At 51.0% G+C, this 14,019-nt stretch overlaps 1 protein-coding gene across 7 annotated transcripts in view; it reads right to left on the bottom strand.

Moving 5' to 3' along the window:
* Positions 1-1,236: 1,236 nt before the first annotated feature.
* BEND3 (BEN domain containing 3) overlaps positions 1,237-14,019 on the bottom strand; it is a 69,369-nt gene continuing 56,586 nt past the window's right edge. For 6 of the 7 annotated variants that reach the window (XM_064597936.1, XM_064597934.1, XM_064597939.1 and 3 more), the window contains one exon: positions 1,237-3,626. In XM_064597936.1, coding sequence (XP_064454006.1) covers positions 1,380-3,626 — 2,247 coding nt within the window. In that variant the 3' untranslated portion in view covers positions 1,237-1,379. Of the gene's footprint in view, positions 3,627-10,794; positions 11,406-14,019 lie in introns of all 7 variants that reach the window. The other variant, XM_064597938.1, reaches the window with a different exon arrangement.

Genomic DNA, 14,019 nt, shown 5'->3' on the forward strand with positions numbered 1-14,019 from the left:
ACCTGCTGGGGCATTTCCTGACTGGATGTCCTGGAGAAGTATGCCACTGGCCTGGAGCAGTGTGACCTTCCCAACCAGTGATGAAAGAAGAGATGTCTTACTCCTAGGCCAAGGGACTGGCCAAGGGTAGGGCAGCAGAGCTTCAGGGGGGTCTGAGGGGACAGCTGAGTGGACTCTGGGAAGGGACGGGGGAGCCCCAATGAATGACCTGTGACCTTCCAATGCCAGGTATCCCCAAGAGGGCCCGAGGCCTGGGCTTGCCCTGAGGAACAAGGATGTGCTACCGACGGGAGGGGCTCACACTGAGGTGTGGTGAAGCCATCAGACAGCTCCCAGAACCGGGCTTTTTGCACAAATACACACATGGAAAGTAAACAGCTTTGGTGAGCTCAGAGGGGCCCATCCTTAAATCAAACAAGAAGCCAAATATTCACACACACTATTTTCCAAGGAAATGTGTCTGCCCCTCCAAACAGCATCCTTGTGTAGAGAGGGACGGGGGCAGTGGAAGGACACAGCTCAAAATGACATTGTGTACGTGTTTCCACGTCTATCTACATTCATATCATCATCATCATCATCATCATCCAGTGTTCTCGTCTACAGAGAGTGAGCACAGCATTCTACCGACATTGGCAACTACGAATAGGCCAGGTTGCGGGTAGGCCCCTTCCTCAGCACCACGGCGGAGGATGCAACCATGCTGGGGGAGGAGGTCCCACTACTCCATCCCCTCTGCTGCCATCCAAGGGGCATCTTGACTCTTCCAAAGTCGATGTAAAAGACAAGGTCAGTAAAACTGGTCTCTATGTCACCTGAAGCTATTATTAGCCATCATGCAGGAACATGGCATTTCTAAAAATTTCATAAATCTGAAGCCATCTTAAAAAAGAAAAAAATCCCAGCAACTGAAGTCATCTTACAGTACTTCACCTCAAATATTTAAAAGATAGTTTTTCTAAGTGAAATGGCCCCCAAAGAGCCCAATGATTTTTTTTTTAAAAAAGGTTTCTTTTTAATTAAAAACAAATGGATAAAAATGGAAGATGTAAAATGTGGGAAGAGGAACAAGAGAGCTGCTGAGTATGCATCTGAAATCGCGGAGGGGGGGGGGGGGGAGAGGACACAGCCAAGGAGAGAACGCCCTACGCCTGAGGCCTCTCTGCTCTCACGGCTCCGCTCTCCCGGACTCTGGCTGCACCCCTGGGACACGGGACTGAAAGTCGGGAGTGGGAGAGACCAAACGCAAGGCTCCTTTCCTGTGGCTGGGTGGTGTCGACGTGTGCAAATGCAGTGAGCCACTCCCCACCGACGTAAGGTGCGTGTCTGTGGATCCCGCGGGCGCGCTCCGCCAGAACGCTCAGTCCCCGGCGCGCCCATCACTTCTCCACCTTCTTGGCTTTCTTCAGGATGTCGCATTTTTTCCTGTTGGGGCGGCGGCACCGCTCGTCGATGCTCGGGATACACTCGTAGTGCCACACCTCCTCCATCTTCTCCACCGGGTACACGGCCTCCACGTAATGCCGGATGAGCCTCAGGCGCGTGGGGTCCAGCTGCTTCTTGTTGCAGGCGCCCGAGTGGTTGTACTGCAGCCGCAGGTTCTCGGCGGTGAAGAGTTCCGGGAAGAGCCTGACCAGGAGCCGGGCGGCGAAGTTGCCCACCGACAGGCTCTGCTGCACGATCTCGCGCACCTCCTTGTCCGACAGCAGGTACGGCGAAGGCACCGGGAAGTCGGGCGAGGGAACCACCAGCTCGTCCAGGGGGATCTTGCAGAAGTCCTTGCTGCTTCTTTCGGGGGGCAGCGGGGGCCCCTCGAATTCCTCTCGGAACCTCTCGGGGTTGACCGCATAGCTCGTCAGGTCCCGGCACTCGGGGCCCGGCACGTGGACCTTGCGCTGCTGCTGGTAGGAGCGCCGCTGCTCCGTGTCGCGGCGCCGGCAGCGCTCGTCCAGCTTGCCCACGAACTCCAGCGTCCAGACGCGGTCGTTCTTGGCGCGCGGGTACAGCAGCTGCACGTAGTGGCGGATGAGCCTGATGCGGGACGGGTCCAGCTGCTTCTTGCCCAGGGAGCCGCTGCAGTTGTACTGCTTGCGCAGGTTGTCGGGCGTGAAGAGCTCGGGGAAGAGGTGCACCAGCAGGCGCGAGGCGAAGTTGCCGATGGACAGGCTGCTCTCGTAGATGCTGCGCAGCTGCTCCTTGCTCAGCAGGCAGTCGGCGCCCGGCACCTCGAAGTCGGGCTGCGGGATCTCCAGCTTGTCGAAGTCGATGGGCACCAGCCAGATCTTCTTGGAGCGCCGGCCCGGCCGCTCGCCCTCGAAGCTGTCTTCCACCTTGACCACGGAGACGTCGTCGGGCAGGCTGGAGGAGTCGTAGCAGTCGTCGCGCGCGGGCTCGCCCTCGCTGCCGCCGTCCAGCGCCAGGCCCTCGAGCTCGTCGTTGAGGCGCTGGGCGCACTGCTGCAGCCAGGCCTCCTCCTCCTGCATGTCGGGGAAGTAGATCTCCGTGTAGTTGCGGATGATCTGCAGCCGCTGCGGGTCCAGCCCCTGCTTGCCGCCGTCCCCGTAGCAGCTGTACTGCTCGCCCAGCTTCCGGTGGTCGAAGAGCTCGGGGAAGAGCCGGTGCAGGAGGAAGACGGCGAACTCGCCGGGGGACGACGCTTCGTCCAGGAACTCGGTGAGGTCCTGCGTGTCCACCACGTGGTCTGAGGCGATCGTGCTGCTCCGGTCCAGGGACAGGGCCTCCTCCTGGTCCTTGCTGTCCAGGAAGTGGCTGGCGTCCACCTGCTCGGCCTCGAAGAAGCCGGCCACCTGGCCGCCGGGCTGGCTGTCCTCCATCTCCCGCTGGGCCCAGAAGCGGCTGAAGAAGTCGTTCAGCTGGGGCAGACACTCGGCCTGCCACACGGCCGTGTCCTTCACCGAGGGGTAGTAGACCTCCACGTAGTTGCGGATGAGCTGCAGGTGCAGCGACTCCAGCTTCCGCTTGGCCGCGAAGCCGCACGCGCTGCAGCCGCGCGAGAAGTCCACGTCGCTGAAGAGCTCGGGGAAGAGCTGCACCAGCAGGCGGCAGGCCAGGTCGCCGCCCGACAGGCTCTGGTCCACGATCTGCTTGAGCTCCGCCGCCGTGAGCTGGTACTCGGGGGGCGGCTGGAACTTGGCCACCATCTCGGTGGGGCTCACCTGCTTCTTGATGCGGCTCACCTCCAGGGAGAGCAGGTCCACCTTGCTGTGCAGCTGCGACATGTTGGAAGAGAGCGTGTTGAGCATGTAGAACATCTTCTGGATCAGAAAGTAGATGTTGGGGTCGGCGTCGGTGGCGGCCGCGGCGCCGCCACAGTCCCGCTTCTGGGGCTCGTTCAGGAGCCGCAGCGGCGACGGGCTGTTGCTGGAGTTGGCCTTGTCGAAGAGCTCGTACGTGCTGAGCACGTCGCCGGCGGGAGGGTTCTTCTTCTCCATGATCTTGTGTGAGATGCCATACAGAGGCTTCTTGTAGGACGGCGTGCTCCCATCGTTGCAGGGCTCCTCCTCGCCGGGCCACGCCGAGCCCAGGCTCTTGCCCCTGCCGGCCTGCTCCCCGTTGCCCTGGCAGGGCGAGCTGTTCTCCCGGTTCCGCATGCCTGCTAGGAGGGCCTGGAAAACAAACAGTGTGTTAGGCTCCTCGCATTCACTACACTACACAGGGGCCGGAGACACACGGTGGTGCCAGGGTCCACCTCGGCAGTGTGTGAGGAGCCACTTCCCTCGCCCCGGAGTCACTCTGCCCGGCCGGGAACGCACAGCTGACCCAAACCCACATGCCCGCGCCACAACAGCTCCCTCTTCCTCCTCCCTGAGCGAGGCTCGGCCCGACCTTCGGGAAGGCTCCCCCGTCCTGCAGGACAACCACCCTGCCAGGGATGCGAGAGAGACCCCACGGCGGGAGGAGCCCCCGCAGTGGCCCTGCCCCGGGCACGGCAGGCACCTCACTGACCTGGGCCTCCGGCTGATCTCAGACGGGGATCGGGAGTCCTGCCCACAGCAGCTCGGGAAGACAGCAGCGTGTCTGCCAGTCTGCAGCCTCGAGGAGACCAGGCAGCTCCTGAGGCGCACGGTGGTGAGCACAGAAGAACGGGGGTCTGCTGCACCCCTACCGCTGCCCAGAGTGACCTCTTATCTCAGACTAGAAAAGGGCCGGCCCAGAACGTCCCAGAGCCCGTGCAACTGTGGACTGCATGAGGTATGGGGGCCCCAGGTTTCTCAAAGAGCTGCAGGAGACAATTACGCCCCAGTGTCTGAAGGCGGCCACTGGATGTAATGTATTCCTGCCTCTCCTATGCATCTACAAGGGTAATGCCATGCACACTCAGCCCTGCTCAACAAAGGACAGGGAGGGAATTGAACTCTATCAAACTCATTTCAGGGACTATCTCCTCAGCTCACCCAAGGATGGCACACACACTCTGCAAGTCCACTCTGCTGGACTCGCACAGCAAGCTCAAGATCCCCTTTAAAGACCCCAAAGCTTGAGTCCCAGCACCACCACTGGATAGCAATCAACCTTGGCCATCTGAGAACCCAGAGTTCTTGTTGCTTTCACCAGTGGTTTCCCCTGTTGCCAGGCCCTGAACATTTCAAGAGGCTTATTTATGTACATATGGCCAAGTGATTTTCAACACAGGCTCAAAGGCAATTCAATGAAGATCATCTTTTCCACAAATGATGCTGGAACAACTGGATATAGATACGCAAAACCAAACAACAAAAATTTCCATCCTATGTGTACCACATAAAGAAATTAACTCAACATGGATTGTGGACATAAATATAAAACCTAACTTAAAATTCTAACACTTCTAGAGGCGCCTGGGTGGCTCAGTCGTTAAGCGTCTGCCTTCGGCTCAGGTCATGATCCCAGGGTCGTGGGATCGAGCCCCGCATCGGGCTCCCTGCTCAGCGGGGAGCCTGCTTCTCCCTCTCCCACTCCCCCTGCTTGTGTTCCTGCTCTCACTGTCTCTCTCTGTCAAATAAATAAAATCTTAAAAAAAAAAAACTGTAAAATTCTAACACTTCTAGAAGAAAACATAAGAGAAATCCCTTATGACCTTGGTTTAGGCAAATATTTCTTAAGATATGACACCACAAACATAATCCATAAGAGAAAAAAATAGGGGTGCCAGGGTGGCTTAGTCGGTTAAGTAACGTCTGCCTTCAGCTCAGGTCATGATCCCAGGATCCTGGGATCGAGCCCCACATCGGGCTCCCTGCTCAGTGCGAAGTCTGCTTCTCCTCCCTCTGCTTGTGCTCTCTCTCTCTCTCCCTCTCTCTCGCTCTCTGTCTAAATAAATAAATAAATAAATAAATAAATAAATAAATAAATAAGATGCTTATTAATAACCTACAAATTAAAGCCCACTGAGAGATACCTCATCATCCCTACCAGAATGGGTACAAACACAAAGACAATATCCAGTGTTGGAGATGTGAAGGCCATCGAAACTCTCACACATTGCTGGTGGGGATATAAAATGGTGTAACTACTTTGGAAAACAGCTGGTAGTTTTGTTTTGTTTTTTTTTAATTTTATTTGTTTATTTGACATAGTGAGAGACAGCACAAGCAGGAAGAGCAGCAGAGGGAGAAGCAGGCTCCCTGCTGAGCAAGGAGTCCGATGCGGGACTCGATCCCAGGACCCTGGGATTATGACCTGAGCCGAAGGCAGATGCTTAACCGATGGAGCCACCCAGGCATCCCACAGCTGGTAGTTTCTTAAAAAGTTAAATATACACAGACCATATGATCCTGGTATTCCATTCCTGGATATTTATTTACCAAGCAAATGGAAAGCACATGATCATCCAAAGACTTATACACAAATGCTCATGGTAGCCCCATCTGTAACTAGCCAAAGGTGGAAACAACCCAAAATGTTATCAGCAAGTATACTGTCTTATATGCATATAATGGAATACTACTCAGCAATAGAACTGATACACACAGTACTCACGAGGAGTCTAAAAATAATTATGCTAAAAGAAGCCAGACAAACAAAAAAGAGGCCATACTGTAGGATTCCATTCATATAAAATACAAACTTATCGATAGTGGGGTTACCTGGTGGTGGAGGAAGGACACAAAGGGGCACATGGAAACTTTATGGTACTTGGTGACTCATGTTTATTATATATATATATTTTTTTAAAGATTTTATTTATTTATTTATTTGACAGAGAGAGCGACAGCAAGAGAGGGAACACAAACGGGGAGTAGGAAAGGGAGAAGCAGGCTTCCTGCAGAGCAGGGAGCCCGATGCGGGGCTCGATCCCAGGACCCCGGGATCATGACCTGAGCCGAAGGCAGACACCCAACGAGTGAGCCACCCAGGCGCCCCATGTTTATTATCTTGATCGTGGTGATGGCCTCACTGATATATACAGACGTCAGAACTTATGAAATGCTATACTTTAAATACTGTGCCATTCATTGTATTTCAGTCCCAACTTCATAAAGCTGGTTTTGACAAATGTTAAACTTGACCCAGACTTATTGGAATATATTTTTGAGGGTTTAATTAAGCAGAAGAGCTAACTGGTGAGCACTGGTGGGTGTCAGGGGAATGAACACACGGGGCTGAAGCACAATTTGCTTTTACTGACAGGTGTGCACCGTGGGCAACTGCAGAATTGGTAAGAACAAAGGGCATCCTTTGGATGCTTCCACACCCGGGGAAAGTATGGCTGGTGTAAGGTGGCCAAGGACAGTGCTTCTGAAACTCTAATATACATATGAATCACCTGGGATCTTGTTAGAATGCAGATTCTGGTCCCTGAGCCTGCATTTCTTTTCTTTTTTTTTTAAGTTTATTTTTTTTTTTAGTAATCTCAACAACCAATGTGGGGCTCAAACTCATGACCCTGAGATCAAGAGTTGCATGCTCTTCTGACTGAGCCAGCCTGGTGCCCCTGAGCGTGCCTTTCTAACAAGCTCCCAGGTGCTGTGGGTCCTCTCTGAGTGGCCAATGCCTGGAAGACTGTGTCTGCTCTCAGTTTGCCTCATCCAGGCAGGTTCAGTGTCACCTGTAAGTCTTCAGATAACTAATGCCAGCACAAAACAGTATGACGTGTTTTTCTCTTGTAGCCTAAAAAGGGTAGGGAGAAAAGACAAGCTCAAGAAGCTAGATTTTTAATGGCAGGTGAGTAATACGTACGTCCAGGTGAAAACAGAGCATGAGGCCACATAAACATGTAAGACTTTGATCTTTCTCAACCACCCACATGTTATATTTCATTTCATATTTTAAATTAATGAATTACTTCCTGGGCCCTCTCTTTTAGATAATGGAATAATATGACTCACATAGAGAGAGGTTAATTTTTCTCCTGCCTCCCTGTTGATAACAACCACGCTAAAGAAAAACTACTTTATTCTGTAAGAACCTGAAGATAAAGGAATTCTTAGAAGTGTTTTAATGATCCCATGGAGCTGGCCAATACTTTCCTCAGGGTTTGTCTGTATAAGCTGATGACGATTCAGAGGCACCTGGCCCTCCTCCTACGCACCCCATGCTTCTCAAGGACAGAGGACCAGGGGCCTGCTGGCGTGGGAGAAGCCTACCATGAATGGCCTGCCACCTGACCCTCCGCCTCCTGGGGTCTCCTCACCCAGCTGCCTGCAGCCTCATTGCATCCTCATCACACTGTATGACTGTTCCCATGATGGGAACAGGTCATTCCTGAGTCTACCCCCACCCAGTACCTTGCACAGTGCCTGGGATACAGAATTGTCAATGAATGTGTGTCAACCAGACGCAAGGATGGTTAAAGCAGGGCAAGGTGTTCTGCCATTCTCAAATCTATGCTTCAGAAAAAGGAGCCATCTGGAAAGGCCACTAGCTTTATGAATAACATGTCTGTAGAGAGGTATAAAAGCGTGGATAAGATCTCAGCTCAGGCTGTCTTCTGTGACCTTGGCCAAATCAAATGATTTTTCATGCCTCGGCTTCTAGAAACTCAGGGATAAATAATGGTAGGTCTCACAGGGTAGTTATGAAGACTTAATGAGATAATGTGCAGAAAGCACTGAGCCCTGTCTGAATCATAGTAAGTGCTTAATAAATATTCACTGTTAGAATATAATTATTATTGGGGCGCCTGGGTGGCTCAGTCGTTAAGCGTCTGCCTTCGGCTCAGGTCATGATCCCAGGGTCCTGGGATCGAGCCCCGCATCGGGCTCCCTGCTCGGCGGGAAGCCTGCTTCTCCCTCTCCCACTCCCCCTGCTTGTGTTCCCTCTCTTGCTGTGTCTCTCTCTGTCAAATAAATAAAAATCTTAAAAAAAAAAAAATTAAGAGAATTATATTATTATTAAGCAATGCTATTCCCAAGCCAGAGCAGAGGTACTACAAGGGGGCCTTTTATTAAACTAGTTGTAAAGATTACTCTCAGCCAGTAAACAAGGGGACTTCCCTGCAATGCACCAGGGCAAGTCACTCAGAAGGCACTTCTTAGAGGTCTGTTTGCCCTGAAGGCTGGGAGTAGGGGAGGACTACCAGACAACTGAGCTGAAGGTGGGGTTTTAAGTTCTTTACAGTTCTTTTGTTCTGCTATCTGGCAGAAAGCAGAGGATTATGAAGGGAGGGAGGCAGGGAGGACTACACACACACACACACACATCAGAAACTTGGAGAAAGGAAGGGATGGAGATGAAAATCTTTACCCCAACATGGTATGTTTGGAACTATGGATCATGACCCATTAGTAAATGATGAAGCTGATTTGGTGGGTCATAGCAGCATAAGAAGAAAGAAGGAAAGGTAGAAGAAGGAAAAAAAGGCAGGGAGGAGGGAAAACGAGAGAATATAAAATATCAGGGTGCACTGCATATGGTATGTAAATTTGGGAAAGTTTTGTTTCTCTTTGTCTGCATACAAATCCATATGTGAGCTGTAGTTCACCATAAGGTGGATTTATAACTGTGGGTCACTGTTGAAAAGCACTGCCCTAGGGAGCACCTAGGTGGCTCAGTCGATTAAGCTTCTGCCTTTGGCTCTGGTCATGATCCCAGGATCCTGGGATCGAGCCCCATATCGGGCTCTCTGCTCAGCGGGGAGTCTGCTTCTCCCTCTCCCTCTGCCCTCCCCCAACTCATGCTTGCTGTCTCTTAGTCTGTCAAATAAATAAATAAAATCTTTTTTTTTTTTAATTTATTTATTTGAGACAGAGAGAGCACAAGCAGGGGAATGGGCAGAGGGAGAAGCAGGCTCCCCGCTGAGCAGGGAGCCCGATGTGGGACTCGATCCCAGGACCCTGGGATCATGACCTGAGCCGAAGGCAGCCGCTTAACCGACTGAGCCACCCAGGTGCCCCAATAAATAAAATCTTTTAAAAAAGAAAAAAAGAAAAACACTGCCCTAATAAATTCAAAGTGCCTTATTTGCTAATTTCTGTAGGCTGTAAATTAAATTTTAGCAACTCATTCACCATTAAGTTCAATTACACCAAAATAATTTTGCAAGTTCTGTGGGGATCATGAGATTACCATGATTCCATGGTATTACCATATTACCAATATAGAGGAATTTGAGTTTCTAATGGCAATCATTAAAAAAAAAAAAATCATAAATACATTAGGAGTCTTTTTAGAACAAGGGTCTTTGCTTTACAAGTGATTCCACATCATAAAGTAAGATTCTGTGCAGAGGTCACCAGAAACTCACATGCAATGCAGCAAAAGTACTGCATTCTGGAGAGAGGTCTGCCCTAGTTAATACCCAGTATAGAGAGTAAATCCAGGAAACATGTTCTGGGTGAATTGTCTGATACCAGTAACAAAGAGAAGTCATTGCACTCCTACAGCAGGCAGAAGGCCAAGGTCTATGAGAACTGGAAATCCCCTCTATAACTCACTGTTCAGGATCATTAATAAAAATATTTCAGTTTCTACTAAGCATGTTAGAAACACTGCCACCAAACAGAAACATTTTGGCTAACTTGCTGGAATAAAAAATTAAGTTAGCGTCCCAGTAGAGGGCAACATTCCTCACTCCCAGAGGCCTTAGATACACAATTCAACACACAACACAACACGTGCACCAAAGAGCAGGTTCTTAGACAGCCCCACACTGGTGTCCTGTCAACTTGGCGCCCCAGTGAACTGCACCAACTCTGGCAAGGTGACAACCGGCTGGCTGCGCTTGCTGCTGCTGATAGAATCTCTGCTCAGCTGTCTAGGAGTATCATGAAATCTTTAAATCTGTGCTCCTTGGCCCCGGGTGCCTGGCTGACACCACCGCCAGTGCTCCGAGGCTCATCTTCCGGCCACACGGGAACCGGGAACGCTGCCGTGGGGCTCAGGACGGCGGTGCCAGCCTCCTTCCCGGGCTCAGCGGGCACCTCCTTCTCCGGCGGGCTCCCTCAGGCTCCAGAGGGAACGCCCACCTCTCTCGCTGGGCAATGTGGACACAGAGAGGTTGACGCAGGGCTACCAGTCAGGGCAAGGAGACCACTTAGGGGAGATGCCCCGGGTCCGTGCCCAGCGACATCCCAGGGACTGGGCCACCACGGGGATGCTTCAAGCCTTAAACATCTTCCTCGCGACTCCAAATCCCAGCAGTGGCTGAATGCAGTTCGACAAATGATGAGTGGCTAAATGGTGCCCAGAGAAGCAGCAAACTGGAACACCAAGAAAGCAGCATGCCTTCCAGAGAGTAGACACTGGGGAGTTAAGGTGGCATCGAGGGCAGACCCTGTGAGTCGGCTCCGGGGGGGCTGGCACGCCTCTGCCTCCTGCTCCCACATCAATAATCAAGGCAGACGCGGTGCTTACCTTCTCCCTCCTCAACAGAATGGTTCTCTCCATCATCACCATCACCAAATGACCAGATAACCGGTAGCAGTAAGGTCTGCAAAGGGCTCTCTACCACACAGAGTCAGTAAACAAACTGTACGGAACGCCTCACAGCTGGCAGGCTCTGGGCAAGGCTCTGGGGACCCAGGGAAGGAGCTAGACATTCTCTGACCTCATGGCTTTCACCCTGTGGGTCATCCTTACACTGTTAATGGATGAAGAAACTGCTGTGATGCCTGAAGAAGTAAGAATCTGGGAGATAAAGCAATCACAGTGGAGAAGAGAGAAGCCAGAAGAGATGGAGAACTGTCAGGGCAGGAGAGCTTCACAGACTCCTCTCCACATCTTACAAACACCCCCTGCAGCCCTCAGGGCCACCAGCACGGTGTTTAACTGCAGTCTCAAATTGAGCAGGCTCGGGAGCACTAACTTCTCCGAGCCTCGTTAAAATGGGAATTGCACACGACCTATTCTGCTATGGTTGTCACGGAAATTATTGTGACTCTCCAGCTGGTACCAGAGCCACTGCCACCGAGGAGGTATTCACTATGTTTGCACTGAGTGAGTGAGATGACATTTCCATCCTCCAACTGGAAAAACAAAACACGGTGACACTTTAGAATTAAAAACAAACAAAGACACGAAAAACCCCAGGAGAACAAAGCTAACTCCTGCCTGGCATACAGCTCTTGAGTATCGCCCCCACTTCCATGAACAAAAAGATGATTACCAATAAAAATTTTGGCTACTCACCTCCCACATCTGCTGTATTTGGCTATGAAGGCTTTTCCCGTGGAGGTGCCAAGTAAGTCTTTACACAGCCTTTTGTTAGGTTTTTTGAGGGAGGTTTTATGTGTCTTCTAAATATTGTACTAAATGACACTATGAACGAGTCGTCAGCACTGACAGGAGTTGGAATATGACATACCTTTGACATCAGGGCCACCACTCGGATCCCACCCCCCACCCTTCATCCTCCTCCCCGTTCCTTGGGCTTGGGGGAGAAGCTGAAAGGTGGTCTCTGTTCTGACTTGGATGGTGTTCAGAATCAAGGGCGCTCAACCTGGGGTATCCTAAAGGGTGCCAGATGGTCTCCCTTGGCAATTCCATGCCATTTTCGTTGTGATGAATGTGGAGGCAGGTGAATGCTGACCACAAGAGGTGGGAACTGGAGATGGGGATTGCGAGGCAGTTCTGAGGGCTGACACGGGGCAGGCCCTGTGCCGGGCTCCCTCACACACAAGAAACCAATGAGATGAGCAGAATTCTCTCTCATCACCACGGGGGAACTTGAGAGTCTGGGAGGTCAGATAATCGGCCAAAGGCCCCATGGTGAACTCTCCGCATCTGACTCCCAGGTTAACTATTTACTATTCCTCCGGGCTGGATCAGAGAAGGTGGGGCTCGCCTCCCCAGATGCAGGGAGTGAGTGATCCCAGTCCACTCCTGATACTTTGCACCAGGAACAAGGCTGCCCACTGGCATCCTGGTGCTCCAACTTCCATGCCGGAATTGACTCATCTGTCTGGTAGAGCTATTGATTCTCTCATCACTGGTTTGTCATTTGGATTAAATAAGGAATGGTGCCATTTGTCAAGCAGGCACTCAGTCACTGTTCATGAACTTCCTTTCCACTTTTTTGGATGATCACTTGTTTCGGCCTCCTGGATCCTCTTGTCTCACTCTGGCAAAAAAGCTGCATATGTCCCCCCGCCCCAACCACCACCCCTGCCGCCTTATCTGTAAGAAGGATCAGAGAAAACTCAGGGGGAGAAGGATAAAGGACTATTCACTGTGAATTAAGACTAGTGCCATTTTGAAAAATCAACATATACTATAATTTCATAAAACTGATGGATTGTTCTAAAATCCCCAGGGTACTTCGAGGCTGTTGATTTACTGACACATCAACTTACAGAGACTTTTAAAAGGAAATACTGCCTTGAATTCAAATGACACCTTTTTACAAGGAGCTCAAGAATTTGAAAAGGTTCATACTTCCATATATTCTTTTTAAAGAACAGGAAGGGGTGCATGGATATCAACCTCATTTTATATACAGTAAGGAGAATAAACAAAACTAGTAAAACACCCAAAACAAAATCCAGGACTTAACCTGTCTTCTCCAGTCTAAAATCTAACAGGTTAGAACTGCCTGCTGTCTCCACTCTATTGAAAAGTAAACATACCTGCCCAGTTAGAATATGTAAGTTGGACAAGTGATGTCAGAAATATTCAAATACATTTTGGTGTCAGAATTCCAGGATGATGCCTGAGGTCCCAGCTGAAGCTTGCTGCCTCACCAAACTGGGAGGCATCCGAAGCCTTCACACATCGTTCATGGGATGCTCAGGGAAATCCCTCCACCTCGAACCTCAATGGAGTTCCAGCCCAAGGCCAGGTTTTATTCTGACTTGCTTCATATACTGAAGGATTCAACGAAAACACAAATCATAAGAACCTTCTCCTTCCCTCTCTGCCCCCAAGAATGTGAAGACATTCCCTTCTCTGGGATGCCATTCTAACAAAATTGTATGGAATGAAAGGATGAAGTGACTCCATTTGCATAAGGTGACAAGGGGACCACCTCAGACTGTCCACAAAGGCCACAACCCAGGCAGACGTGGTCAGAGTTCCTTCCTGATGGGCTTGCTGTTCCTTACTGTGGGGAACTCTTTATAAAAACCACCACAAGAGCTGCCCCATCCTTGTGTGAAAGCCTCTCTGCAATGTGAGTTTGTTGCTCCTACCGTCAGGGGTGGAGCCTGTTCTTACGGGCCTTGTGGGCAGACTGGCCCATGTCACCTGCTTTGACCAGAGGGACGCCAGCTAACGAGGTGACGCAAGCAGACGTGATGAAAAGCATCTGTGCCCCAGAGCTTAGCCTCTCGTGCTCTTAGAACGCTTCCATGTTACGTGAACAGGCCTGGACTAGCCTCCCGGGGGCGAGGACACGCAGGACGGGAAGCTGCAGCCGAGCCCCCAGAAACGGGAGGGAGGCCATTCCAGACCACCTAGCCACATCAGGAACTACCAGCTGACCCACAGAACGGCAAACAAATATAATGGCGGCCATTTTAAGCTGCTAAGATCCGGGATGGTTTGTCCCACAGCAAAAGTGAACCAATACACTGGATTTTGTGTCCCATTTCTGGAACTTTGGCTTTAGTTGCACACTTGAACGAGTCTACAGAATGGATCCGA

Source organism: Mirounga angustirostris, unplaced genomic scaffold (genome assembly GCF_029215605.1).
Source record: "Mirounga angustirostris isolate CCGP_5_RB_7025 unplaced genomic scaffold, mMirAng1.0.hap1 SCAF_8, whole genome shotgun sequence".
Lineage (NCBI taxonomy): Eukaryota > Metazoa > Chordata > Mammalia > Carnivora > Phocidae > Mirounga > Mirounga angustirostris.